The sequence below is a fragment of the Nycticebus coucang genome, chromosome 17, assembly GCF_027406575.1.
Source record: "Nycticebus coucang isolate mNycCou1 chromosome 17, mNycCou1.pri, whole genome shotgun sequence".
Lineage (NCBI taxonomy): Eukaryota > Metazoa > Chordata > Mammalia > Primates > Lorisidae > Nycticebus > Nycticebus coucang.
In genome coordinates this window covers 88,386,604-88,413,499 of record NC_069796.1, presented here as the reverse complement: position 1 = coordinate 88,413,499, position 26,896 = coordinate 88,386,604, and the positions used below count along the sequence as shown (strand labels likewise).

The window sequence follows — 26,896 nt, the reverse complement described above, 5'->3', positions numbered from 1 at the left end:
AAACAAAGAGCAGCATGCTGGGGTGAACACTCCCTGACCTGGACCCACCACCAATACCAAGAGCCCACCTGCTGTGGCCTCCCCTAGCCCGGCAATGGCTCCTGTGGAGGTTGCAAAATGAAGGCCAGGATTGCCCATCAAAGGTGAACCTCCTGCTGCCCTGGGAACCCCAGGCTCCCCTACCCTCATAATCACAAACAGTATCTGTTCATTTCCACCCTCGCCATACCCCCTTCCCCAGGGCCCTGGCCCCCATGGGATCAGTACCCATTCTTTTAACCAAACAGTATGCTGAGCCTGTGGGGTGAGCTTTCCAAGCTTTCCTGACTAGAGGTGACATGATTCCCCCACTTTCTGCTTGCCCAGCCGCAGTGGGGTAAGCTGCATTCTGGGTTGGCCTATGGCTGCTCTCAGTGAGGTTTTTTTGTTTGTTTGTTTGTTTTGAGACAGTGTCTTACTATGCCACCCTTGGTAGAGTGTGTGGCGTCACAGCTCACAGCAACCTCTAACTCTTGGGCTCAAGAGATGCTCTTGCTTCAGCCTCCCAAGTAGCTGAGACTACATGCACCCACCACAATGCCTGGTTATTTTTAGAGACAAGATCTTGCTCTGGCTCAGGCTGGTCTTGAACCTGTGAGCTCAGGCAATCTGCCTGCCTCGGCCTCCTAGAGTGCTGGGATTATAGGCATGAGCCACCGCGCCCGGCCCCACTCTCAGTGATATTAATAATCACAAGAATAGCCATCCGTTGGGATGCTTCAGTCCCCATCTTCTTCCATATGTGAAATCTATTGTTCCCATTTTAGAAATGAGAAAACTAAGGCTCAGAAAGGTGAACTCACTTGCCCAAGGTCAATGACAGGAAGCTTGAGACTCTACCCAGGACTGTGCGTCTCCAAATCCCATGACTCTTCCACAGTACATGTCCCTGTCCACTGCACAACCCTCTCACTGTGCAGAATATTAGCAAAGACGCATATGAGGAAGAGGTTTTCCAGAGAACACACTGAGGGCGTGCAGCAGCATCAGCCTGACTCAGGCCTCTGACCTGGGTGGGTTTCCTGTCTGCTGCTCCTGCACTGATGCTTCTTCTCACCAGGGCCCTCAGGAGTCTTGGCCAGAACCCCCAAGCAGAGACCTGGATTCCTATTCTTCTGACGCTCACGTAGCATCTTGTAAACAATAATTGATAAATACAACTTGTTGAGCAAAAAAAATACAGAAGGGGTGATGGAGTATGGAGAGTGCTACTGTGTGAAGTGGCAAGTTCCCTTTAACTCAAAAGGACTGGAAGGAGCAATGACCCCCTCCAGTGGGTTGCACGTGACTCCCACAAGGCTATGTCCATATCCTGATCCCAGACTTATACAGGTGACCTTTTTTGGAAAAGGAATCTCTGCAGATGTAATGAACTACAGATCTCGTGATAAGATCACCTTGGGTTGTTCAGGTGGGTCCTACATCCAATGACACGCATCCTTATAAGTAACACACATAGGAGAAGACCCAGTGCAGATGGAGGCAGAGAACAGAGAGACACAGCCTGAGCCCAGAAGGCCTGGAGCTCCCAGGAGCTGGAAGAGGCAGGCAGAGTCCTCCCTGGAGCCTTCGGGGGAGTCTGACTCTGCCAACAACTTGATTTTGGCCTTGTAGCCTCCAGAGCATGAAGGATACACAGCCCCAGATAACAAATATACAACTCAGCAGGGAGCCAAGGAGGGGTACATGGCCATTGTAGCCCGCTGGCCATGCTCAATGGTTCCAATGGCATTTTAAGTCATTAAGCCTTATGTTGAAGACAGTCCTGTGTGGAAGCAGCACATAAAACTGAACATAAAACAACAGCCACAGCACACAGGAGGGGCTGAGAGTAAGGGCTTCAGACCTAGGCTCTGCCACTTCTCCCTATGGGACCTGGAACAAGTTTCTTAGTCTCTCTAATCCCCAATGTCTGGTCTGTAAAATGGGAATAATAATACTACCTATTTGCAAAACTTATAAGGCTCCAAGTGGGATTGTGCCCTTAAAGTGCTAAGCCCAGTCCTGGGCGTGTTGTGTCTGTTCAGTGCTCACTGCTGTTCTGGGCACCAGCATTCTATAACAGGTAGGGATGAGCTCCCCTGGTTAAAGCAGAACCCAAGCCCTGCCTTGGAAACACCAGAGGAGGCAGCTGAACGAATGCTCTGACTCAAACCTCCTATCCAACTAAATACTGTATGCTGCAGAGCAGAAATGGGACTTTGGGAAAATAAGTGGGTTTACTCCCCATTGATAACTGTATTAGTGAAAAAGAGGAACGGGCTTTTTTGAGAAACAAAAGCCTGTGACATTTTATACACGCTTGGCTCAAAATGGGTTTCTTTCCAACTTCTAATGTCTTTGTTAAGGTATTGAACTTGTTACTTACCAGGTGGTGGGTCATAGGAGACTCTCTTTTAAATAAAGTCTTCGTAGGCCACGAAGGTATAAAAGCAAAGAGAGAATGAATCTGTGGCCCACTGGAGGCTGCAGAAGTCAGGAATGGGATAAAGACCTCAATGTTCTTGTTGGATTTCATTCCAGGGGGTGCTTCCCCTGAAAAACAGAAATATACATGCTATACAGTGCAGGAGACAATAGGACACGGTGGCTAAAGTCTGGAGGCCACAGGGTATGTGGAAGGCTCCTGCAAAAGTCTTGCTGAACACATGAATGAACCAATGAATGAATGTATGAATGTCTTGTCTATCATCTCTACGCCAGGAAAATGAGACGTGGTCCCAGAAAGATACAGAGCTTAAGAAGACTGTTTCTCAAGGTGCAGTCACTCCATCTGGGTTGTGCGGCCTCGCCCAGGGCAAGGGTGGTGTGTTGCGCGAAGTTCTCACGCATGGGTGATGTTGCAGAGTATAGGTCCCGCTTTTGAAAGTGTATAGTCATAATGGGGGCCACAGCTCTCTCTTGGCATGTGGCCCCCTTTATTACTATACAATTTCCAAAGCAGGACTTATACTTTGCGACACTGCCCATGCATGAGAACTTCAAGCAACATTTTGGTGCAGCGAGCAGGGTGAGCTTCACGGAGACAGCAAGAGCCCGCTTCTCCGAGGGCGTTCTCCAGCCCATGTGGTGGATGCTTAAGGTAGGCCTAGGACTTTGAAACCAAGAGGTTCTGGTCACGCTGTAGGTACGCGAGACTCTTGGCAATAATAAAGGGAAAAAATGGGTAACTCTCAATCTCTAGAAGAACAGTACGTTGCCTTGCTAAAAACCATGTTAACATCCACAGGCATTACTGTCAAAACTAGGATTTTAAGAGAGTTGTTTCAGGTAGTGGCTAAGCATTGCTACTGGTGTAAAGCAGAGAAAAAGAATCAGTTAAATTTAAAAGCATGGAAGAGTATAGACAAGGAGCTCAGAAGAGCATACCAAACAGGGGAATGAATAAGTTGAAATATCTGGGGTGCTTATCATTTGGTTACTGTTGCTTTAAAACCCCTACAGTCTAGCTCTAATGCAGAGCGTGATGTTATTCCACTGGGAGCCAAATGTAAAGGGACCTATACTCTGTAACACCACCCACGCATAAGAACTTTACACAACAGTGGTGCCCTGAGTGACTCTTACACGCATGGTGCCAGGCAGCTCTGGGTTCGAATCCTGGGGCTGCCCTCTGGCCAGGAGTCCTTGGATGGGCATATCCACTCATGGTGCCTCAGTTTCCTTAACTCTGAAGTGAGCAGAGTGAGTCTTACCTCTCTCTGAGTCCTTCTGAGCACCTGCCCACTGCAGAGAGAGCTTTCAGCAAACACTCTGACCATGATTTTAAGGACGATCTGCCCACAGCCGGACACAAATGCCCACTGAGCATCTAACATGAAACGGCTCTCTCTAGAATTTGATCTTTGTCAATATGTTTGGAAAATTCATGAGCATTATGTGTAAAACACAGGAATGTCACTTAAAACATCCTGGCTGGACCATCAGAAGTCGTCCTGATTGGATGCTCCTTGGTGGCTGGTCAGCTATGGGACCCTGGACAGGTCAGCTGAGTTCTCTGAACCTCAGTTCCCCTTCCTTGGGACTGTGGTTAAAATTCCAATCAGACAGGTGTCCGAGGGGCCAATTAAATGCCAGGCTGCATGTGAAAGTGCTTAGCTGTATCAAATGCTTCAAGTCATAAACTGTATTTTCTGAATCACTCAGATTGTGGCATTGTACCTTTCTTCCACATTTATCTCCTATCCAAATACAAACTGCCCTTTATCTGAAAGTGAGTTTATTTTTCAGTCTTTCTTACTCAATGTATTGATAGCAAGGTCTTTAGAAATGCTTTTAAAACCTTCTAAGGAATTTTTTTTTTTTGAGACAGGGTAGGTGGGTAGAGTGCTGTGGCGTCACAGCTCACAGCAACCTCCAACTCTTGGGCTTAAGCGATTCTCTTGCCTCAGCCTCCCAAGTAGCTGGGACCACAGGCGCCCACCACAATGCCTGGCTATTTTTTTGGTTGTAGTTGTCGTTGTTGTTTGGCAGACCCGGGCTGGATTCAAACCTGCCAGCTCCACTACATGTGGCTGGTGCCCTAGCCACTTGAGCTACAGGTGCCGAGCCCCTTCTAAGGAATTTTAAGATATATATAGAAAAAAACAAAAATTTGAGAGAAAAAGACGTAGAACTGGGTCCTAGATAAAACTGAAGTCTTTTTTCCCTCGGATAATACCTGTGATGGGTTTAGTTCACAAGGTGGGATGGAAATAAAGGTCCTTTTCCACTGAGCATCTGGGAAACAATGGCCTTGACTGTGGAAAACAGATGGGCACTTCACCAGGTCAGCCACTGACTCAGAGCATCAGAATGTGCGAGCAGCCCCGTGGGCTCAGGGACAAATACTTGCTGCAGACCCACTGGGCAGACCATCTCAGGGCCGCACTGGAACTCAAGGCCTTCATCCCTGGTCCACTCGTTCAAGACTTCTGGCTCCTCAGCTGTAATGAGGACTCCAGAGTGATCCCTCCCTTCAGAAAGGACTCATCCTCTGTTCAGTAAGAATCCCACTCAGTGTGTATAGACAAGCAGAACCTTCCTGGATCCTGGGTCCATCCCTGTCCCCAGAAAACCACTGACTGGACCCTGGGACAGGTGCAGGGCCAGGCACGGGGCCCACACTGAGCCCACCCACAGGCTTCCCTAGAACTCCTGCCACAGCTGCTGCGGCAGGTCTTGTCCTCTCTGCAGGTGCCACCCATGGGGCCCCTGTGAACCCACGACAGCAACGTGGAAAGAAGGCACCTGAGAAGGGCGTTCCCGCAGGAAGCAGAGCTGGCGCTGGAGAGGGAGGCTGGAGGTAACAGAACCTGCCTTCCGGCCATCTCATGAGCCTGTTGCTTCCATTTTGCTTAGGTCAGTGTCAGTTGACTTCCTGTCACCAAGTGTGACAGCCTAAATTACAGCCCCAAAGATAGCCAGCTCCTAATCCTATGTGCCTATGAATATTGTCTCAGGGTAATGGACTTTGCAGATGTGGTTCAAAGAAGGGCTTCCACATGGCGAGGTTGCCTGGATGACCCACGAGGGCCCTAGATATAATCACAGAGGTCCTTACACCAGGGAGACAGTACAGGTTTGACAGACAGAAGAGGGCAAAGTGACCACTGAAGCAACACGCCATCCACCTAAGCAATGTAGGCAGCGTGGCAACAGATGCTGGAAGAAGCAAGGAGCCTCCAGAGGCCCTGCTGACCTTGACGTTAGCCCAGTGAAGCTGATTTGGGGCTTCTGCCTTCCAGAATGGTAAGAGAATAAATGTGTGTTGTTTTGAGCCATTAAGGTTATGAAAATTTGTTCGAGCAGCCATGGAACTGATGCACCTAGCTAATCTGTGTGTCTGTGTTTTATTCACTAGACTCCTCCATGGGCAAATCCAGACAGGCCCACCTACCCCTAAGCTCCACCCCGGGCTCTCTAGCTGCAGCCAGCTTTGAAGAGGAGCCAGGATGCCTGCCCTAGTGTAGAAAGATCAGGGAACGACCTATTTGCCTGGGGAAGGGAAATACGGAAGGGACCAGGAGGATGAGAGAGGTGGAAGTGGAAGGCTTTCATAGTCAAAACAAGGGAAAGTTAACCAGAAGGAAAACTCACCTGCAGTCTTAAAGTGAGAGTTTTCCACACTGGGCCAAATCATGCAGGGCAGCTCCTACAAATTTCAAAAGGCATAAAATCATTTCCTGAAAAACACACTCGTAAAAAGTGGTTGAACCTAATTTCTGTAAACGGTTCACATGGAAAAACTGCACTAGAGTGTAAAGTGCCCAATTCCGAGTCAGCCACCACTAGGTTCCGGTTACGGCATCACCCCCACTCTCCCAGGAAAGCACCAGCTCAGCCACAACCATGCGTCTGGAGCTGTTGAGGAGGCAGCACCGTGCGGCTGAAATGTAGCCAGACAGACCTGGGTTCGAGTCTCACATCTGCTTTTCATGATCCCTGTGACCCCAAGACAGTAGACGGGGAGTCAAGAGAACTAGGTTCTGGCTGGATCCATGTACTCGCTGTGTGTCCTTGGCTGAGTCTCTAAGCCTCTCTGAGACTCGGCTCTGTCTTCTGAAAAGTGACCTCAAAGCCTCCTTCCAGCCTGCGTAGTCTCATTTACTGATGAAAATGTGTCCAAACTGAACCCAGTCAAACTTGCCCTCTATTTCTGTGAAATCTGGGCCTTAGAAATCCCCAAGTCTCTCTACTGAATATTAATAACAATAATATTAATAATAATAAAATTAGCTGCCCTGGATGAAGCCCCCTCCATGCGCCAGGCCTGAAACTATGCCTTCCAAGGGAGCTGCACATGTAGTGTGCAGAATAACCCAGTAAAGCAGGGGTCCTCAAACTTTTTAAACAGGGGGCCAGTTCACTATCCCTCAGACCGTTGGAGGGCCAGACTATATTTAAAAAAAAAAACTATGCACAAATTCCTATGCACACTGCACATATCTTACTTTGAAGAGAAAAAACAAAACGGGAACAAATACAATCACACTGCCTCATGTGGCCTGCGGGCCATAGTTTGAGGACCCCTGCTATTATCCTTATTTTACAGTAATACCTCCAGACTCCAGGTAACTAAATAGCTCACTCCAGGTCCCTTGGGTAACAGAGGCAGAGACGAGCTTTGCACAGGCAGCCCAGCTCTGCACGTTTGCACACCTGGATGCACTTGCAGGCTCTGTGTGTCATGGAAGAGAAGGGAAATTCAGGCCTGGCTTTGAGGTCCAGTTTCTAGGGCTAGTTCACACACTATGGTTCACATGGCCCTATGAGATTAGACGGGGTAGGCAGGACACAGCCGTGGTGAACTGTCTTTGTCCACTTGGAGAGCTCTCCTGCGCCCTCTATGTTCCCCTATCCTCATGGGCACAGGAGTGACTGTTTTCAGGCCTAGTCCTTCCAGGCCTCCAAGCCCCTGGACACAGCCCTGACATGAGCCCAACTGCGCTGGAGGTCAGTTTGCCCTGCGGCATGGAGGAGGCCTGCCCACAGGGACAGAACATGGCATCACTCATGGAGAGAGGCAGGTGGAATGATGGAAAATGCAGGACAGAGGAGGAGGCCGGCAGAGGGGAGAGGATGAGGGGAAACACACAGTGAGATCCACACGACAAACCCAACCCACTGTCTGGCCTCAACTTGCTCATGATTTATGTCCTGGGTGGTTTAAAGAATCCTATTCGAAATAACAAACTGTGGTGCAAACATTCCACGGAGTAGTACGAGGCTATGAGAAAGAACAAAGCAATGTAACCCAGCAATTCCACTTGTGGGTGTTTATCCAGAACAACTGAAAGGGGGGGCACTGAAAAGACATTCATTCACACACCGAATTCATAGCAGCATGATCTGATTGCAAGCGCCGAAAGTGGGGGCAACGGAGTGCCCATCAGCGGATGAACGAATGAGCAAAATGTGTCCTGTCCTGAGAAAGGAAGCTCCGAGTGGCTGCAAAACGATGACCTTGAGGGCGCCCTGCCACGTGAAGTAAACCAGCCACTAAAGGACAAATCCTGTGTGGTTGCACACATGAGGTCCCTACAGTAGAGAGACTCACAGACCGGCAGTGGCATGGTTACAGGGAGCTGGGCGAAGGGAAGGAGGAGCTGGTTAACGGGGACAAAGTTTCGATTCTTACAGGAGAGGCATTCTGGAGATTGAACACTCAACAATGCCAATGTACTTAACATCAGGAAAAAACAGGGGGCAGAGCCTGTGGCTCAAAGGAGTAGGGCGCCAGCCCCATATGCCAGAGGTGTTGGGTTCAAACCCAGCCCCGGCCAAAAACTGCAAAAAAAAAAAACACTTAAAATGGCTAAGATGTTCAATTTTGTTACGTGCATTTCGCTACAATTAAAAATAGAACTTAATAAATAATAAATGAAATGAATCCATGTCTACCTACAAATAGCTCAAAGAGAGAGCAAGTGAAATCTCCAAGTCACAACATTATAAAAATATGATCTCATAATCTCATTTAATAAAAACAGGATGTTCATATATTTGGTAATATTTAGTAATTAGATTTATTTGTCTTTCATATAGTTACTTGTATATAGATGTGTGTATATGTTCTCTCATCCCTATTATATTTTTACATACACTGTAATGTATTTATAACCTTTATAAATGTAATCTATAATTATATATTCGACATCATAATGTGACACAGAATACACAGTAACACCACACTGTTCTGTGAAGCCTAGAAGGGACGCGGTGAAGTGTGCACACCACCCACTGTGGGGAGAGGTCTGGGGTGGGTGGAGGCAGAGAGGAAGGCTCTTCTTTCCAGGTCACCTATATTGCCTCATTTCTTGTTATGAGGAGCTCATGTCCACGAGTCACAGTGACAAAGGAACAACTACAACAGAGTCTGGATAACAGGACACTGACCACATGTGTACTTTGCCTGTTCCTCTGGAGTTTTGGCTGCCAGGCCCCTCACACCTGACATGAACGCCTTCCCTGGAAGCTCTCTTGGACAGGTGGGTGTGCCCAGAACAACCAACAGCCCATTCAGCATCTTCTGCAGGTGGACAAAAGCATCTTCCTCAGGAAGACACATGCACTTGCCAGAAACTGTTGCAAACATGCTCACATGGATAGAATGAGTCTATACTGCCACCTGGCGGGCAAAACGCACGATAAAAACACACCCTTGGAAGTTGCACAGCGACTTCTTCCAACAAGTATAGGACAGCTGTATATCACTTGGCACCACCCACTGGGGGGAGAGGTCTGGAGGCTCTGGGGGAATCTGTTCCCTACCTCCCCAGCTTCTAGAGGGGCCTGCACCTCGGCTCATGGGTCCTCCCTCCATCTTCAAGGTGGAGTCCTCCCCACTGCATCTCTCCGACATGTACCGCCCTCTCTTCTGCTGTGCTCCTCCACACTTAAAGACTCTGGTGATGACATTGGGACCATCCAGAAGATCCCAGATACACTCCTATTTTAAGGTCAGCTGATTAACCACTTGTCCACATAGAATGACAATTAACCACTGTCCACTTATGACATTATTCTACCAACCGTGAGCTTTTTCTCCTTTGCTGAAGGAGCTTCTCTCCTTCTCTCTCCTCTTTTGACCTCTGGGTCACAATGTCCCGTTCCCTTTACACTGACCCCCCCTCCTTCCAGGCCAATAATCATGGGGTTGCCCCAGGGCTGGGCCCTAGGACCTCGCTTCTTCCCACAGAGACGGGCTCCTGAGGCGAGCTCACCCAGGCCCTCTGTGTTACAGGCTATTTATGCACTGACTGCTCTCTAACGAAGACCCGTACTTCAGGTTTCCCCCCAAATCCAGACTCACCCATCCAGCTTTCTACCGTGCATGAACGCTGGGATGCCTCGGGGCCATATCCAACCCTACAAGACCAAAACTGACTCCAAAGTATTCCCAGGGCCTCTGCACATCTGCCGATGGCATCTCTGGTCCCCCACATGCTCAGGCTGATGTCTGTGGTTTTGTTCTTCATTCCTCTCTTCTCTGTCTCTCAACCCACAATAAACCCTAGCAAACCCACAGGCTCTACCTTCAAAATACATCTCCAGCCAAGTTCTCCTCCAATCTGCCTGCTCTCCTGCTTCCTCATTTACAGAACGTTCCCTTCCCAGATGTGGCCACGCCCGTCCCTCATTCCACACAGAGCTCTGCTCAGGTGTCACTGCCTCAGAGCACCTTCCCTGCGCACCTGCCCAAGTAGCGAGTGCCCCCCACCTCTTGCATACTGTGCACATGTGCACAGCCCCCCACCTGCCACGCACCACAGCCACACAGTTACACACTGCCTTTCTCCAGCTCTGAGAACACAGGCTCCTTAAGGGCAGGGACTGGTCCTGGTCTGTCTTGGCCGGCCTCCCAAGTGCCAAGGCCAGAACCTGGCACCTAGAAGGCCCTCCAGAGCCACTGGGAATGTCTGACTGACTCAGGCCTCATCCCCACACACCACTTCACTGCCTTCTCCTTGTCCAAGGGACTTCCAGTAGAACTGTCTGCAGAGATGAAAATGTTCCAGACTCCAAGCTGTCCAATACAGGAGCCATTAGCCACCTGGGGCCAGAGAACGTGTGAAATGTTTACGTTTAAATAGCCACACATGACTAGTGGCCAGTGCAGTGGACAGTGCCCTTTTAGACCATCTAGTAAACTATTGCAATTGCCTATTAGCTCACCCTTTGGAGGAGTGGAGATACTGAACCAACACAGAACATTTAAGTTCAGGTTTACAAAGAACTTTCTTATGGAATCTAACCACTGAGAGCTTGTGCTTTGGGGTGAAGAGTCTGAGTGGGCATCCTCACTCCATAGAACCACTGTGGCCTCAGTTTCCTCATCTGTAAAATGGGATGTTATACCTTCTTCATAAGGATTTTTAAAGGATTAAACTAGATAATATATACACAAAGCATTTAGCATAGTGCTCAGCACATAGTAAATACTCGGTAAATATACCACTATTGTTATTGCTGCTATTACTGTATATTACTGTAACTATTATCACTGATGTTATTGCTATGTTCTTACTATGATTACTACGCTCTCTGTGATAATGCTGAAAAGTTGCTATAAAAATGGCCACTTTGCCGATGAACACAGGGAGGGAGGCTCAAGCGGGCCTGCAGCCCAGCTTTGTGGGCTCAGTGAACTCAGTCACGTTCCCCGCCATACTCCAGGGGCCAGCCCAGAAGCATCAAGGGCACACAGTAAATATTTATACCTGGACGCATGAAATGCCCAAGTGTCTAAGCTAGTAATGGTGGGGCTGAGACCAGAACTCACGTTTCCAGAGCCCCAGCCTAGTTCCCAGCACCCAGCCACCGTCTCACCACTTCCGGCCTGCTGCCTCACTGTCACTCACTTGCTCAGCAAGTATTTTTGATCACCTACTATGTGCTCCTTAGAAAATGGTGTTACATCCCCGAATGAGGAACAAAGTTGTCCTACTCTCAAGGCACTGTTTAAGAAAATTATAAACAAAATAATAACATACTACACATAACATACTATGAACAAAATAGTAACGTACTATAAAGAAGGTGATAAACCCAGCAGGGAGAAATAAAGAACAAAAGGAGGGCAGAAGTGGGGGCTGCCATTTTAAATGGAGTTATATGGAAATAGGGACCATGAGGATACCTACGGGACAAGCATTCTGTCAGGTAGAGGGAACAGCATGTGCAAAGGCCCTGAGGTGGGAGCATACTGAGCGTGTTCAAAGAACAGCAAGGAGGCCAATGTACCTGAGCATGGTCAGCGAAATGCAGTCTGAGTGGCAAGAGGGGCATGGAGAGACTTTTAGGTCACACTGGGAACCTCGGTTTCTGCTCTGAGTACAATGGGAAGTCACCGGCAGGCTACTCCACAGGAGTGGCAGGAAGTGGCAGTGTTAAATGGGACACTCCGGCTGCTCTGTTGAGAAGCAGACAAGAGTGAAGGCAGGAAGGCGGGCAGTAGCCTCTGCCATAGTCCCAGAGAGGGCAAGGTAACTTGGACCAGGATGGTGTTTGTGAAGACCGGGAAAACTGGGTTGATTTCGGATATATTTTGAAAATAGAACCCATGAAATTTGTAGACTGACAGAATGTGAGGTGTGGAGTTAGGGAGGAGGAAGGACAGAGCCAGGTCTTTGGGACCCAGCAAAGGGGGAGGCAGAGATGTCACTGGCAAAGAGGGAGGAGGGAGGCAGAATTTAGGTGCCGAGTGGGGCATGACCTTGGGGTGCCTGTGAGCCTCCAGGGGCCACGTCAGGTGGGCAGAGGGATCTCCCCAGGAGCTCTGAGACACCTCTGCTGGGGATGGGAATCTGGGAGCTGTCAGTGGGTAGGTCGCCGAGGGTGTGAGTGTTGACGAAGGGGAGAGAGCCCAGCCCGGAGCCCTGGGGTGGTACAGCCATGAAGAGCAGAGAAAACCCTAAAGACCTCCTCTCTCCTGAGGACGTCTCACAGAGTATTCTGGGATTGGTCGCCTCAGCTCGCAATTCCAGCACTGCAACTTTGAAGCTGTAATAAGTAGACAATCAGTCAGATAATGTTTCAAAGTGTCTGGCTGGTTTTACTATTATTATTTTGGTAATTCACCCAGCTTTGGACACATCCAGTACACTGAACTTGGCATCACAACCAACCTGAATTGTTGTTTGGTATTTCAAGTAAAAGAACAACAAAATGATGCTGTTAGCATTATAAAGTGATGCAAATTGAGAAAGAATCTTATGCTGAAATACGTATTTATCTTTCAAAGGTACGGGGTGGTTTCTTTCACCTCCCAATCCCAGAACATCAGACAGAGCCTGTTGGAGGGCAGTGATTTCCACGTTTGTGAGCTCAGGACTCCTTAATGAGCTTCATGCTGATTAAGGACATTCCAAGGAGCTTTTGTTTGTGCAGATTAAATTTGCCAATATTTAATGTGTTTAAAACAGAGTCAGATCATCTTTCAATGTCTATGAATTCATTTTAAATAGGAATGACAAACATACTGCATATAAACATCAACAGCACATTTTATGAAAAACAGCTATATTTTCCAAAATTAAAACATAGAAGAATGACATTGTTTTGCAAATCCCATCTATGTTTAAAGTAATGGAAGATGCTGGATTCTCAAATCTGCTCTAATCTCATGCTTCATTTCACCGTGCAAACCCCCACGATCATTTGAGAGAAAATGAGAGAGGGGAAAGTAAATAACATCTCAGCACTGCTATGAAAACAGCTCTAAAATGATTTAGCGACTCCTCAAGCCCCCAGACTCCACTGTAAGAAACACTGTGAAGTAGGAGGCATTCTCAGTAAGCATCAAATAAAGACAGGAAAGAAGATAAAAACTCTGCCCACAGGAACCAGCAAAGGAGCCAAACAGCCCGGACAAGGCAATAAACATTCTCACCAAGAGATACCTCAGCAGCACGGGGCTGGAATATGCCACACCACCTGGGATGTCCTCTCCTCACTCTTTCCCTGCCTAAATGGACTTACCCATCAGGTCTCCACTGAGTTTTCTTCCTCTGACTTTCAAATGAAGTGACCTCCCCTCCACGCTACCCTCATGACTCCCTGTCCTCCTCCTCAAAGCACCTATCACCGTGTAGGCACCTCGTTCAGCATGGGACTTAGGAGGAGGTGCGGTAACGTGTCAACTGAATGAAAAAAATGAATAAACAGGAAGAGGGAGACTCGAGTGAAGGCTTCACATAATCACACAGGAGCAGCTAACAGGTCCCTTCAGGAAGGGTGCTATGGAAACCCGCCTTACACCACTGGTCAGAAGGGCAAGCTGAGACCCTGATGGCTCTGACTCGCCCAGGCCACAGGGAAGGAAATGGCCCTGTCAGGGACCCATAAGGCCCAGCCTCTGTCCTGTGCAGCACACAGAAGGACACAGGCCCACTGTGAGGAAGGAGGCTTGGCCGCACGGACAAGATGAGTATGGGCAGGGCCTGGGCCTACGTGAGGTGCTCAAGGCAGCAAGGATGCTTGGACACAGGTGCTCATTCGTGTGTTTCTGCAAAGGCAAGGGTGGCCCTTGAAAGTGAGGTGCCCCAGGCTCACCTGGGCTCTAGATAGCTTCAGGCCTTTCCCAGTAGGTAATGTCCCTTCCTCTTGGCTGCAGCTGCCCTCAACACCTCTGCTCTTGAGAGAAGTAAATGTCTGCCAGGGTTTGCTAGCATTGACCTCCCAGAGGGAAGAGCCTGCTCAAAGCTGCTGAAGCCAGGGGTGTGTGGTCTCAACGTGGGTACAGGACAGGCCTGGGGACATGGTTCTCTGAGCTTATTTTGTCACCTGCAAAACAGGCCACAGGCTTCCCATCCCACAGGGCAGATGGTAGTCAAAGGACTCTGTGAAAAAGTTCTGTCACTGCGCTTTTTTTTTTTGTTTGTTTGCAGTTTTTGGCTAGAGGCTGGGTTTGAACCCACCACCTGCAGTATTGGGGCCGGGGTCCTACTCCTTTGAGCCACAGGCACCACCCTCTCACTGGGCTTTTTAAAGCCCAGTACACAGATGTGGAGTTTCTCCAGACCACAGATGATGAAAAGAGAAGAGAATTTCCCTTAAGAGACCTAAACCTCTGAGCCAGTACAGCAAATGTCCTGGACCCACAGGTGGAGAACAGGGTGGGGACAGGGCCAACTGGGCCCTGGGGGGACAGCTGAGAGGACCCCAGAGTGATGTCAATGCCTGAATCTCTGAGCAAGTACAGCAACCGTCCTGGACCCACAGGCAGAGAACAGGGCTAACTGGCTCTTGGGGGGAGAGCTGAGAGGACCCCAGAGTGGGGTCAATGGGCCAGACCACAGACAGCACACAACACTGCCTCACGCTGGGCCTGTGTCCTGTGTGCTGCATAGGACAGAGGTTGGGCCTTGTGGGTCCCTGCCAGGGCCACTCCCTTAGCTGTGGCCTGGAGCGAGTCAGAGCCTTCAGGGCCTCAGCTTGCCCTTCTGACCAGCAGTGTAAGGCGAGTTTCCAGAGCGCACTTCCCAAAGCGTGCCAGGGTTTGCAGAAGTCCTGGAGAGAGTCACCAAGGGCCAGAGGTGAAGTTGCGTGGCGGTGGGTAGGGGAAGAGGGGCAGATAGGAGAGGTCACTGGGAGGAAGAGGCACTAGGACATGACCAGCTTTGGAGGGAGGGGATTACTAGGGTGACAGCCAGGGCTCCCTGCCTTTCCAAGTTTGGGGCCAGTCATGTGGCCAAGGATGAGGTGTGTCATGGCTAAATGCATTAGCCAGGAGTGTAGTGATAGTAAAAGTCCAGCCAATAACCCCAACTCCCAACAACCGCCACACTCTAGCCCAGGGCTTGCCTAAACCAGATGTTCTACACGCAGGGAAGCATCCAACGCCCTTGGACCCTCTGGGGTAGACACTGCAGTGGCCCAGAAACAGAGGCACAGGAACAGGAGTGCCCTGACCGAGATCACACAGCTGGCGGGTCACACAGTGGAGTGTAAAGTCCAAATCTGTCACAGAAGGACAAAGTCTCCACCACCTTTCCTCCAAGTTCTCTGGCAGCCAGCAGATACACTTAAGGACCAGCCTCCTCCTGGTCAGATCCTGCCCTCCCTGACTCTTTGCCCCAGGGGCCTTCCTCCCGAGTGGAGGAAGCCAAGACTCCAGACCCTGCCCCTCTTACCTGCGCGGTCCCTTGGGGCCCCTTGGGAACCGCCGGGGAATCCGGAGGAGGCTGCGCTCCAAGAGGGCCCCGGAGCGGACCCGGTTCCCTAGGGCCAAGGCCACAGCCTCTTCCCCCCAGCGCCAAGGCCACGGCCAGGAGGCCCCCGGCCAGCATCCACGTGGTGCGTCCAGAGGAGCCATCCTGACCCATGGTCTGCCGACGCGGAGGGGCCTCCGGAGCTTCCGGACCCCAGGCCCACCCAGTCGCCGAGCATGCTCAGTCCGAGGGCAGGGCCGTTCGGGGTGGCCCCAAGTTTTAGGCGGCGATCTCGGCTCCTCCCTCGGGCGCGGCGGGGCAGGGGAAGGGAGCGGCGCGGGAGCCAGGAGACTGCGCAGGCCGGAAAGTTGCCGGAGCGCGCTGCGCCCCTGGCCCGTCCGGGCTCGGAGCCCCGCGTCGCCGTCCTGGTGGGGCCGGTGCAGCCGGACGCGGGCCCCGGCCGTGCGCGGCGCGGGCAGGATGCGACGGGAGGACTCCTGAGCGCCCCCGATGGCCCGCGGCTCGGCGGCCTGCACCGGGGACGCGCGGCTGCTGCTCGGCCGGGACGTGCTGGGACCGGCGCCCGCGCTGCTGGCCCCCGCCGTGCTGCTGGGCGCCGCGCTCGGCCTGGGCCTCGGCCTCTGGCTCAGCCGCCGGGCTGGCCGTCTGGGCCCGCGACACCAGGTGGGCAGGGAGTGGAGGGGGCTCCTGGGTCCTGGGGGCTGGTGCTGGGCGAGCCTGGGCTCTGAAACCAGTCGGGCGGGATAGCGGACTTCGCGCCCGTCTGCTTCAGGAGGTAGGCGGCGGAGTGACTAGAGGACACTGTCCAGGAGGACCCCAAAAGTGCCAGCTACCTCCCATTCCGCTGTGCAATCCGAGATGGCCGTCAATCCCCCCGCTCCCCCACCCACCCTGCGGCCTCTGGCTTCTCTGTGGCACGGGGGTTGGGGGCACGATGGGGCACTGGGGATGCCCGTGTCTGGACGTCCATCCCAGCTCTGCCTCTTCCTTCCTTGCTGTGTGGGATCCCGCTCCATTCTTGAGTCCCAGCTATGGCACTGGCATGCATTTATCTGTTGGTTCACCCTGTAATAAAAGTTTGCTGAGTGCGTTCACATTGGTGAGCAGGGCTGATCCTGCCCTGGCCAGCTAGAGGTTCACAAGGAGGTGGCTGCCTTCCAAGTAAACCTTGTGTATGGCACAGCACAGTGAGTTCTGTGTTGGAGAACTGATGGTGCCAGCACTGGGTGAGTGCCGACTGCATGCCAGGCACTGAGATATACCCACTCCTGCAGGCTCTCATGGATTCTCCACAACAGTGTGAGCCGAGTTTATTAATGTTTCTGTTTTACAGATGAGGAAACTGAGACACAGTGAGGTTAAGTAACTTGCTAAAATGACAGCAGTTGAGGGTCATGGGTGGCTGCCTGAGGGGATTAACAGGTGCTTCACATGGCAGTTGTCCTGATGCCTTGATGGCCATTGAAACACCTGGGCCAGGACAGACAGTCCATCCATTGGTAAAAGTATGACCACTGTTTTAGGTCCCTCAGCCTCCACCTCTTTGAGAGATGAGGTCTGGTAAGATCAGAGATGACGTAATTGGGCTTGCACCTCCCATTCCTGGCCCACATGAAAAGGAGACAGTCTTCTGGGGCTACAGGGAATCATGGCTCTTAGATCCCAATGTGGGTTACCCCTGGGGAGTGTTGTGCTGCCAAGAGCTCAAACGAAAATACTGCCGGGTCCTCTGCTAAGGTGAGGGTTGTCAGATCCTGCTGGTGACTCAGAGATAGCAGAGAGGCTGGCTGTGTGAGGGCGCAGGGCAGTAATGTGCAGAGCCTTGCCGGGTGCCCTGTGCAAAGTGCCTACAGGCATTTGAGGTAGGGGAACTGTCATCCCCATTTCACAGGCAGGCATCTGGGGTTTGTTGTCCTGGGTCACAATCCAAGTAAACAATGGGGCTGGATTTCAGCCCAAGTGTATCTGAACCCCAGAGCCAGAGCTTTAATCTTCTGCTGCCTGGTGACGTATCCCGTTTGGTAGCTGAGGCAGCTGTGATTCACAGAGGGTTGATGTAAAGGGTCAGTTGAGAGTGATGGCTCAGACCAGGGTGGCAGCCATGTGGAGCTGATGGGATTTTCTCATGTTTTGATGTCGTCTTTGCAATGACTTTCTTTCAAATGAATGAGACTCCTTTCCTCCTGTCTCCTCCCTCTCCTTTCTATTTCTATTTCTTTTTTTTTTTTGGAGACAGAGTCTGACTTGGTCATCCTTGGTAGAGTGCCGTGGCATCTTAGCTCACAGCAACCTCAAACTCTTGGGTTCAAGTGATCCTCTTGCCTCAGCCTCCCAAGTAGCTGGGACTATAGGTGTCCAGCTATTTTTAGAGATGGGGTGTCTCTCTGGCTTAGGCTGGTCTTGAACCTGTGAGCTCAGCCAATCCACCTGCCTCAGCCTCCCAAGTGCTGGGATTACAGGCGTGAGCCACCGTGCCCGGCCTTCTATTTCTAAAATGCACTTCTGACAGTATGACTCTCCTGATTAAAAACTTTCAGGAACTCCTGGTTGCCTACAAAAGATAGTGCCTGATTTCCTAGCAGATTTCCTTCCAGCCCAACTCATTGCCCCATCCCGGCCCAGCCACACAAGACATCTCACTGTTCTACTAGATGCCCAGCACTTCTGCACATCTGTTCCATCTCTGCTGTGGCCTTCTTACCTTTCTGTCCTTATCAGCCTTCAGGACCAGAGAGATCACCTGGAACACCTAGACTGTCCTTAGGGGTCAGGCACTTTCTCTTTCCTGCCTCCTGGGCACTCTGTTTTCCTCCTCTGGTCCAAGTCTTGTTTTTATCTGGCACAACCTTCCATTTGTTGTTTTCATTTTATTTTATAAAGCCACTTGTTCAACTCTTTCAGCTGGGTATTTTGGGAATTACTTCCCATTTCTAAATAACATCCCTGTATTGCTGTTGCTTTCTGTAGGTAACAGCCGGTGACCTCCCACCGTGGAAAGAAAGAGGGTTTAGTTACTATTCCTCCCCTTCTCCAGAAGTATGCCCACCCCCCATGTGGTTATAGGATAATTCAGGTTAAATCAGTGTTCGGTATTTCTATTATTACAATTTTATAAACTTACTCTTTGTGATTCAAGGATCAGTTAAGATTATGAATATCTTTCTTTCTTGCACAGTCTTTTATTTTCCCTGAAATTAAGTTACTCACTTTTTTCATCTGCTTAGATTCTATGTACTTATCCTTCATTTAATACTAAACTCTCCTCTGTTTATGTCCCTTTCAAGACATTTGAATACATTAGATATTTGATCCATTTTTTCTTCTTGAGAAAGCTATGTGTGCTAGAAGCATTCTGACATGCCTCCCATTTGAGCTGGTTATTCTCTAGATGACAGCACTCTAAATTGTGGACCACACTAACACCATCAACATGTCTTGATAGAAATGCAAATTTCTGGGTCTCCAAACTTCTCACTGAATGAAAAGCTCTGGGCTTGGGGCCCAGAAAACTGTGTTTAACAAGCCCTCCAAGTGATTTAAAGTTTTTAAAGTTTGAGAAGCATCTACTCTGGGCTTTTTGTGGCCACTGAGACCTCTTAGGACCATCCTGCTGGGACTTCCTCACCTCTCTCCTGAGCTGGATCTTGTTTCAGGGAACTCCTGCAGGCATCTTTCTTTGACAAATTTCTTTGTATGGCTGGAGCACATCCTTCAGTAGTTTTCTGAGAAAGGGAAGACTGCAACTCTTTTTTTGAAGATCTTTTTCTTTTTTTTATTGTTGGGGATTCATTGAGGGTACAATAAGCCAGATTACACTGATTGCAATTGTTAGGTAAAGTCCCTCTTAAGACTGCAACTCTTAACGTAATTGGTTACGTTAGTTAGGTAGACAGTTCTGGGCTGGAAATAATTTCTTTGCAGCATTTTAAAGGCACTTTTCTGTTGTCTTCTAATTTGCATTTTTGCTGTTGAGAAAACAGATTCTATTCAGATCCTTGATATTTTGCATGAAGTATCTTTTGTTTCTCTATAGAATCTTAAAGAATCTTTTCTTTGCCCTTAGTGTATGAAATTGTGCCAGAAGAGGTCTTAGTGGGAGTCTGTTATCATCCCTGGTGCAAGGTATTTGGAATGCCCTTTCAATGTAGAAATTCATTTTCTTGATTATTTCTTTGATGATTCTTTTCATTATATATGTTCTCTTTTTTCAAGAACACCTATCATTTTTAGGTTGAATTGGACCTCTTTCTTCTTTCTCTTCAATTTCCCATTTCTTCGTCTTTTTATCTTTCCTGGGGGACTTTTCTTAATTTTATACTTTTATTGAATTTTTCGTATTTTTAACTTTTAAGAGTTCTTTTATTATTCTCAGAATATTCTGTATTTATTCTATTGTATTCTTATTTTTTGCATGAACTATCTTCTCCGATTTCTCTGAGGATAATACAGATGTCTACATTTTCTTTTCCCTGTGGAGTATCTATTTCCTGCTTGCTTTTTCTTTCTGTTTTAGGTTTTGTCTTTTATATTAGAGCGTGTCCACAAATGGCTAGTGCCTCTCTTGGTTATTTTTAAATAGAGAATTAAAGAACTAATGTTTCCTTTGTGAGATGGATGAGCTTTTTCTCCTGGAGTCTTTACTGTAAAATGATCTCCTTGGGTACTTTCTTGCAAAACCCTTGTACTGGCCATCTGTGTTTGCTAAACAAACACCCCAAAAAGCCCGGTAGCCTCATCATCTACCCCGAAACCCACCCCCCATTTCACCTACACAGGCTTCCCTGGACATGCCTCTGTGCGTTTGCAGAGAGCATGCCATTTCCCATGCTTAGCTGCTATCTCCCCTCCAACCACCACCTACAAATGCACGTCCAAAGGCCGTGCATTTGCTGTCCCCACTCTCAGGATGCTCTTTGCTGAGATCTCTCAAGGCTCTCTCCCGTACTTCCTTCAAATTTCTTCCTAAAGCACCACCTTTCCCAAGAGCTGTCCCTTCCCATCATTTTCCATTCCCCCACCTTCCCTTATTTTTCCCTATAACACATCATCCCTGGCATACTGTGTATTTATTTGTTGATTTATGTCTTCTCTCACTAGAATGTGATGAGTTCCAGGAAGGAAGGAACTTTGTGTATTTTGTTTGTTAATCTATTCTCAGTGTCTAGAACCCAGTTTGACACATAGTAAGTGCTTGGTAAAGTTGCTGATAACTTTTTTTTTTAAAATAGAGACAGAGTCTCACTTTACCATCCTCGGGTAGAGTGCCGTGGCGTCACACGGCTCACAGCAACCTCTAACTTTTTTGGGCTTACGCGATTCTCCTGCCTCAGCCTCCCGAGCAGCTGGGACCACAGGCGCCCGCCACAACGCCTGGCTATTTTTTTGTTGGCCGGGGCTGGGTTTGAACCCACCACCCTCGGCATATGGGGCCGGCACCCTACTCACTGAGCCACAGGCGCCTGCTGATAACTTAATGACAAACTGGTGATATTTCTCCAATTCAGAGATTGTATTTGTGAGCAGCTGGTGGTCCTGGAGGCAGTTCTTAAGTGTTTCTGGCATAACTGAATTTTAAATGCAGTCTATTCTCCTTATTCACTGTAGTTAACTTGTATTCTGTGCAGTCACTGCGAACACCATCTTTGCCAACTCTGAGGGGACATGCAGGGTTAGCTTCCTACAAGTCTCTGGTCACAAAATTTCCAATAACTGATCAATACCAATCTTATTTTATGTGCATTTTTGATTCACTGATATTAGGCTCACAGACAACAGCCCTTAAATTACAGAGTAGCTGTGAACCCAGACTGAACGAAACTGCTCTAACACGCATGTTTCTCCCTGAGTCACACCATAGTCTTCCTTCCTGAGGCCAGCAGACAGCTCCTGTGCACTTGGGGTGGGGCCCATTTTAAATAGCAGACTCACCAAGAAAAAGCACAAAAATGCCAAAATTATGGCACTAAACAGGCTGAGAAAAGGACACTTGTTTACAACATAAGAGCTGACACAAGGCAGAGCATCAACTTTTTCTAATCTCAGCTGAGAGCATATGCATCAGATGAATCAGATTTTTCCACCTGGCACAATCCAGGAATGACTCTGAATTTGCCATGAGAACTTATTGGCGGTCACAAATAAATGTTATCGAGTCAGGGAACTTGCAAATACGGAATCCACAAATAAAGAGCATCTAGTGCACTTCACAACTACTCTGTAATTTAAGGTTACCTAAGATACTGTCTTAAAAACCATCCACGGCGCCTGTGGCTCAGTCGGTAAGGCACCGGCCCCATATACCGAGGGTGATGGGTTCAAACCTGGCCCCGGCCAAACTGCAACCAAAAAATAGCCGGGCGTTGTGGTGGGCACCTGTAGTCCCAGCTACTCGGGAGGCTGAGGCAGGAGAATCGCTTACGCCCAGGAGTTGGAGGTTGCTGTGAGCTGTGTGAGGCCACGACACTCTACCGAGGGCCATAAAGTGAGACTCTGTCTCTACAAAAAAAAAAAATATATATCCAATGACATTATTGAGAACAACAGGAAAATTAATGTTTACATGCCATTTCCCATGCTTAGCTGTTATCCCCCGCCCACCTACAAAATTCACCATCTAATGGGGGCCACTGACCCAGAAGTAGAATGGAATGAGCTTTGCTCCGAGTCCTGGGGATGTCTGGGGAGGATTTCTCAGGAAGATGGTCTGGACAGTCTGGAAGGATGTGTAGCAGGCACAGGTGGGCTGGGAGAGGGGGCATGGCACACACAGGGCAGAAGCACAGAGCTGAGTGGGGAGGTTGACTGGCCAAGTCATGGGGGACCAGGCTGTTGGACCTCAGTGTGGTGATTCAACCCATCCACCCCCCCCATCCCTGCCCTTTGGGTTTTAGAAAGACGATGCTCAACATCTGCTCAAGAACCTGGAGCCCAACGTCCAGACTCCCTCGGAAGCCAGCTCCCCACCAAGGAGGCGGAAGCGAGAAGCACAGATGTCCAGAGATGAGGCTGCTGTAGAGGTGAGCTTGGGGGTTGTGTCTGTTTGCTGAGCTGCAAACTGTGGGGTGGGTGGGCCAGCTGTATTTTCCCAATAGGCTGCTTTTGTTAAGGTGTGATTTACATGCAATTTGTTAAGTTTTAACAAATGCACTCATGCTTGGAACCCATTTCCCCATCCAGAAGGTGTCATTGTTGTGCCCAGATCTCAAAATCCCCCACAAAGACCACCAGGGAGCCAAGTCTGATGCAAAAGCAAAAGGGCCATTTATTGCAAGTTCGAACTTGGGCTCCTGGGGACTCCGTTGCAACGGATCTGAGCCAGGAGCCCCGAGCTCTGGAGCGGGGTTCTTATGGTCCCGCAGCAGGTGGGCGTGCACAGCTTGAAACAAAGGGGGCACTTGTGGATCAGTTAGGTGGGGGGTCCCTGATTGGTGGGCGGTTGTCTCATGATTTCGGGAAATTGCCTGGGCTTGTACCGAGTGAAATGGCAGGGAAAGCAAAACTTAACTCTTACGATGGCGCTGGTCTGGTTCTTTCATTCCCCCCTTCTTCTTGTAAATTCAAGGACCCCATCATGGATCTGGTACCGTGTGTGTGTCATCTCTAGCTTTCTGTCTGAAAGGGGCCGATTTTGGCCTCTTAAGACCAGCAGTTGTACGGCTCTTACACGGTCCTGTACAAAAGTGATGAGCCTATTGATAATGCAAGGGCCCACGGTCAGGAGTGGGAGTAATAACACCAGGGGACCAGCCAGGGCTGATATCAGAGTCATTAGCCAAGAGAGACTTACACCAGCTCTCATGCTTGCGCAAGCTCTTCCACACAAGGGCCATTGATTTTTTTCATTATTCCTGAGTGATCAGTGTAAAAACAGCATTTTCTACTGAGAGCAGTGCACAACCCTTTTTTTTTTTTTTTTCAAAGTCTAAAGTTTAATTAAGGCAAGTTCCTCGAGGAGTTTCCTCAGGCTTCAGCCGTGTGTTGACCAGCCAGCTCCCAGTATGTGGCTGGAGCAGGGCATGTTGGATGTCTTAAAAGTTACCTTTACTTCTCAAGGGGCAGTGAAGCTTTATTCAGCCAGCTGTGAGGACTCCAGGTGAAGATTTTTTATCTTCACTGCCGTGCGTGTGGTCAGGATGATGGTGTAAGGTCCTTTCTACATTGGTTTGAGGGGGAACAGGTTCTGATTCCAGACCTAAACTTGGTCCCTTGATCTGGAAGTTCTCGAAGGGCGTTGCTCTATACGACTGGATTCCTGAGGGTACTGTTGGTCCTTGGCACGTGTTGAACTGGCTGCAGGTGACCCACTGTAGACTGACAGTTTTGGCCAGGGCTGCCAGGTGGGAGATGTTCAAGTACTGGCCCAGCAACTTCATCAAACACTCCTGTCACCATGGTGGCTCCTAGAATCTGGGGGACTGCTGCTCGTGCGCCTGGCATTTTTATTCATCCTTCCTCTGCTTCCTGGCTCCCTTCCACTACCAACCATCATCACCCCAGGAAGTCGCCTAGTGCCCCTTTGTGGTCAATCCCCACCTCCCACACATATTTCCGGAGAAAACCGGGGATGTGCTTCCATCACCACAGCTCGGTTTGGCTGTGCTAGAGCTTCCTAGAAACGGAACCTGTGTCCCCTCAACAGAATGCTTTCAGGGTTATCCACATTGTCAAATGTATTCATAATCCACAGTTTAGTGCTGAGCACTGGCCATGCGTGATGTGCCGCAGCTATTCAGTGCTCACTCCTTGGTGGATGTTTGGTTGGGTCACTGTGTCCCTGTGGGTCTGCATGTGTCTCTGTGGCTGAGTGTGAGCCTGCAGGTGTTGGGCATCCCCTATCTCTCTGTCTCCGTCTTCCCTAGTCTCTTTTTACCTCTCTGCCCCCCTCCATACTATTAGTTCCCTGATCACAGAAAGGAGAACAAATGTCCACATGAAAACGGGGACACACATGTTCAGATTAACACTATCACGGTAGCCAAAACAGGGAGACAATTCAAATGTCCACTGACTACAGTGAAAAAAAAAAGTGTCATATTCATAGATGGAATATTATTTGGCTATAAAAAGGATTGGGGCTAGGCGCAATGGCTCATGCCTATAATCCTAGCTCTCTGGGAGGCCGAGGCAGGAGGATCAGTTGAGGTCAGAAGTTGAAGACCAGCCTGAGCAAGAGCAAAACCCCATCTCTACAGAAATATAGAAAAATTAGCCAGCTGTTGTGGCAGGTACCTGTAGTCCCAGCTACTTGGGAGGCTGAGGCAGGAGGATCCCTTGAACCCATAAGCTATGATGATGCCACAGCACCCTAGCCTGGGGGACAGAGGGAGAACCTGCCTGGGGAAAAAAACAAAAAAAAAAAGACTGAAGTATTGATACAAGCTACAATATGGATGGATCTTGAAAATACTATGCTAAATGGAAGAATGAAAGAAGCCAGTTATAGAGGAATCACATACTGTAGTATTCCATTCATGTGAAGTATCCAGGAGAGGGAAATTGATGCGCACAGAAAGGAGATGAGAGGTTGCCAGGGGCTGGGAGCGACCTGAGGGACAGGGGTGACAGCTGAAGGGTTTCTCTTTGATGCCATGAAAGTGTTGTGAAATTGATGGTGGTGACGGCTGCCCTTACCTGTGAAGACACCGAAACGTTAAATTGTGTACTTTTTACAGAGGAAGTGTACGGTATACGGTGTGGGGGAGAAGTGTTAAACAGCCAACGCTGTTCACACAGCTCAGATGAAAACAACCGGTGACCGGGGGGCACCTGTGGCTCGGTGGGTAGGGTGCCAGCTCCGTATACCAAGGGTGGAGGGTTCAAAGCTGGCCCCAGCCAAACTTCAACAAAAAGGGCGGCGCCTGTGTCTCAAAGGAGTAGGGCGCCGGCCCCATAGGCCAGGGGTGTGGGTTCATATGCAATTATTCAGGCCCGGTGCAAAACTGCAAATAAATAAATAAATAAATAAAGAGTATTAACAAACTGCAACAAAAAAATAGCCGGGCGTTGTGGCGGGCGCCTGTAGTCCCAGCTACTCGGGAGGCTGAGGCAGGAGAATCGCGTAAGCCCAGGAGGTGGAGGTTGCTGTGAGTCATGTGACGTCATGGCACTCTACCGAGGGCAATAAAATGAGACTCTGTCTCTACAAAAGAGAAAAAAGAAAGAAAAACAACCAGCAATGAAAACAACACTGGCCTGGGATCCTAGAATCACACCCACCTCTGCCTCGCATTTGCTGTGTGATGTTGGGCAACACAGCCCTTCTGAGCCTCAGGTTCCCCAGCTTATATGGCAGTAAGGATGTCGCCTCTTGCCTGCCAAGGCCTCCCAGGGCTGAGCCAACTAGTAAACATTCCCGCCACGGAATATGTGCTCAACCAGTGTTTGCAGAGGGGCCAGATCCTTTTCTACCTCCCTGGATGGTTAATTCATCTTTTTCCTGCTTAGTAATGTCTTTTCTGTTACCTATCTCACTTCCTCCCCTCCCCCCCATCCCCCACCATAGATGCCCATTATCAAGCTAATAATTGACAAGAATCAAGTTAAAGATCTGCCTGTTCCGGTGGCTGGCTTGTCAGAATGCCCTTGCCTTTTGCAGCCTTAGCTTTTCAGAAGTATGTAGCTTGGACTGTTTCGACTCCATGAGTCCAGCTGCAACTCCTGTGTCCTCGGGTGTACAGAAAACCAGGGCATTGTGGTTCGAGCCACTCCTCCAGTGAACTCTGTTTAATGAATAGCTCATCTCAGCCAAAAACAGACAAAATTCCAGGAGTTTCTGAGGCATGCTACTCCACAGGCCGGGTCTCCCCATCTAGGTCCTTTGCTTTGAAGGGAGGGAGAGGGACAGAGCCTTATGAATGTTTTTGTGTGTCCACTGAAAGGAACACCTTTATTTCGGTGAGCAAAATGGCTTTTCTCTTCCTGCAGTTATGCTTTAACTAATTTTCTGAATAATTGCATTGCTTCAGGTGAAGGAGTTTTATGTTGTACCTTTGTGCTACAACTAATTTTCTAAATAATTGTAGTGCTTCAGCTGGGGAGGTTGTCAGAACTGGAGGACATCTGAGCTTAGTAAGGAAAGCTTTAAAAACTAAAGACAGGGGTAGGCGGCGCCTGTGGCTCAAAGGAGTAGGGCACCAGCCTCATATGCCGGAGGTGGCGAGTTCAAACCTAGCTCTGGCCAAAAACTGCAACAACAAAAAAAAACA

The 26,896-nt window shown here is 49.3% G+C and overlaps 2 protein-coding genes across 6 annotated transcripts in view; one reads left to right on the top strand and one right to left on the bottom strand.

Annotated features, from left to right (window-relative positions):
• EVC2 (EvC ciliary complex subunit 2) overlaps nucleotides 1-15,881 on the bottom strand; it is a 135,248-nt gene extending 119,367 nt beyond the window's left edge. For both annotated transcript variants that reach the window (XM_053565924.1, XM_053565925.1), the window contains exons 1-3: nucleotides 15,654-15,881; nucleotides 6,118-6,172; nucleotides 2,408-2,574 (exon numbers count right to left, since the gene is read on the bottom strand). In XM_053565924.1, the coding sequence (XP_053421899.1) occupies nucleotides 2,408-2,574; nucleotides 6,118-6,172; nucleotides 15,654-15,845 (414 nt within the window). In that variant the 5' untranslated portion in view covers nucleotides 15,846-15,881. The remainder of the gene's footprint in view (nucleotides 1-2,407; nucleotides 2,575-6,117; nucleotides 6,173-15,653) is intronic.
• A 293-nt stretch (nucleotides 15,882-16,174) lies between these two features.
• The window catches only part of EVC (EvC ciliary complex subunit 1), a 72,336-nt gene continuing 61,614 nt past the window's right edge, over nucleotides 16,175-26,896 (top strand). For all 4 annotated transcript variants that reach the window (XM_053565927.1, XM_053565928.1, XM_053565926.1 and 1 more), the window contains exons 1-2: nucleotides 16,175-16,355; nucleotides 22,583-22,708. In XM_053565927.1, coding sequence (XP_053421902.1) covers nucleotides 16,182-16,355; nucleotides 22,583-22,708 — 300 coding nt within the window. In that variant the 5' untranslated portion in view covers nucleotides 16,175-16,181. The remainder of the gene's footprint in view (nucleotides 16,356-22,582; nucleotides 22,709-26,896) is intronic.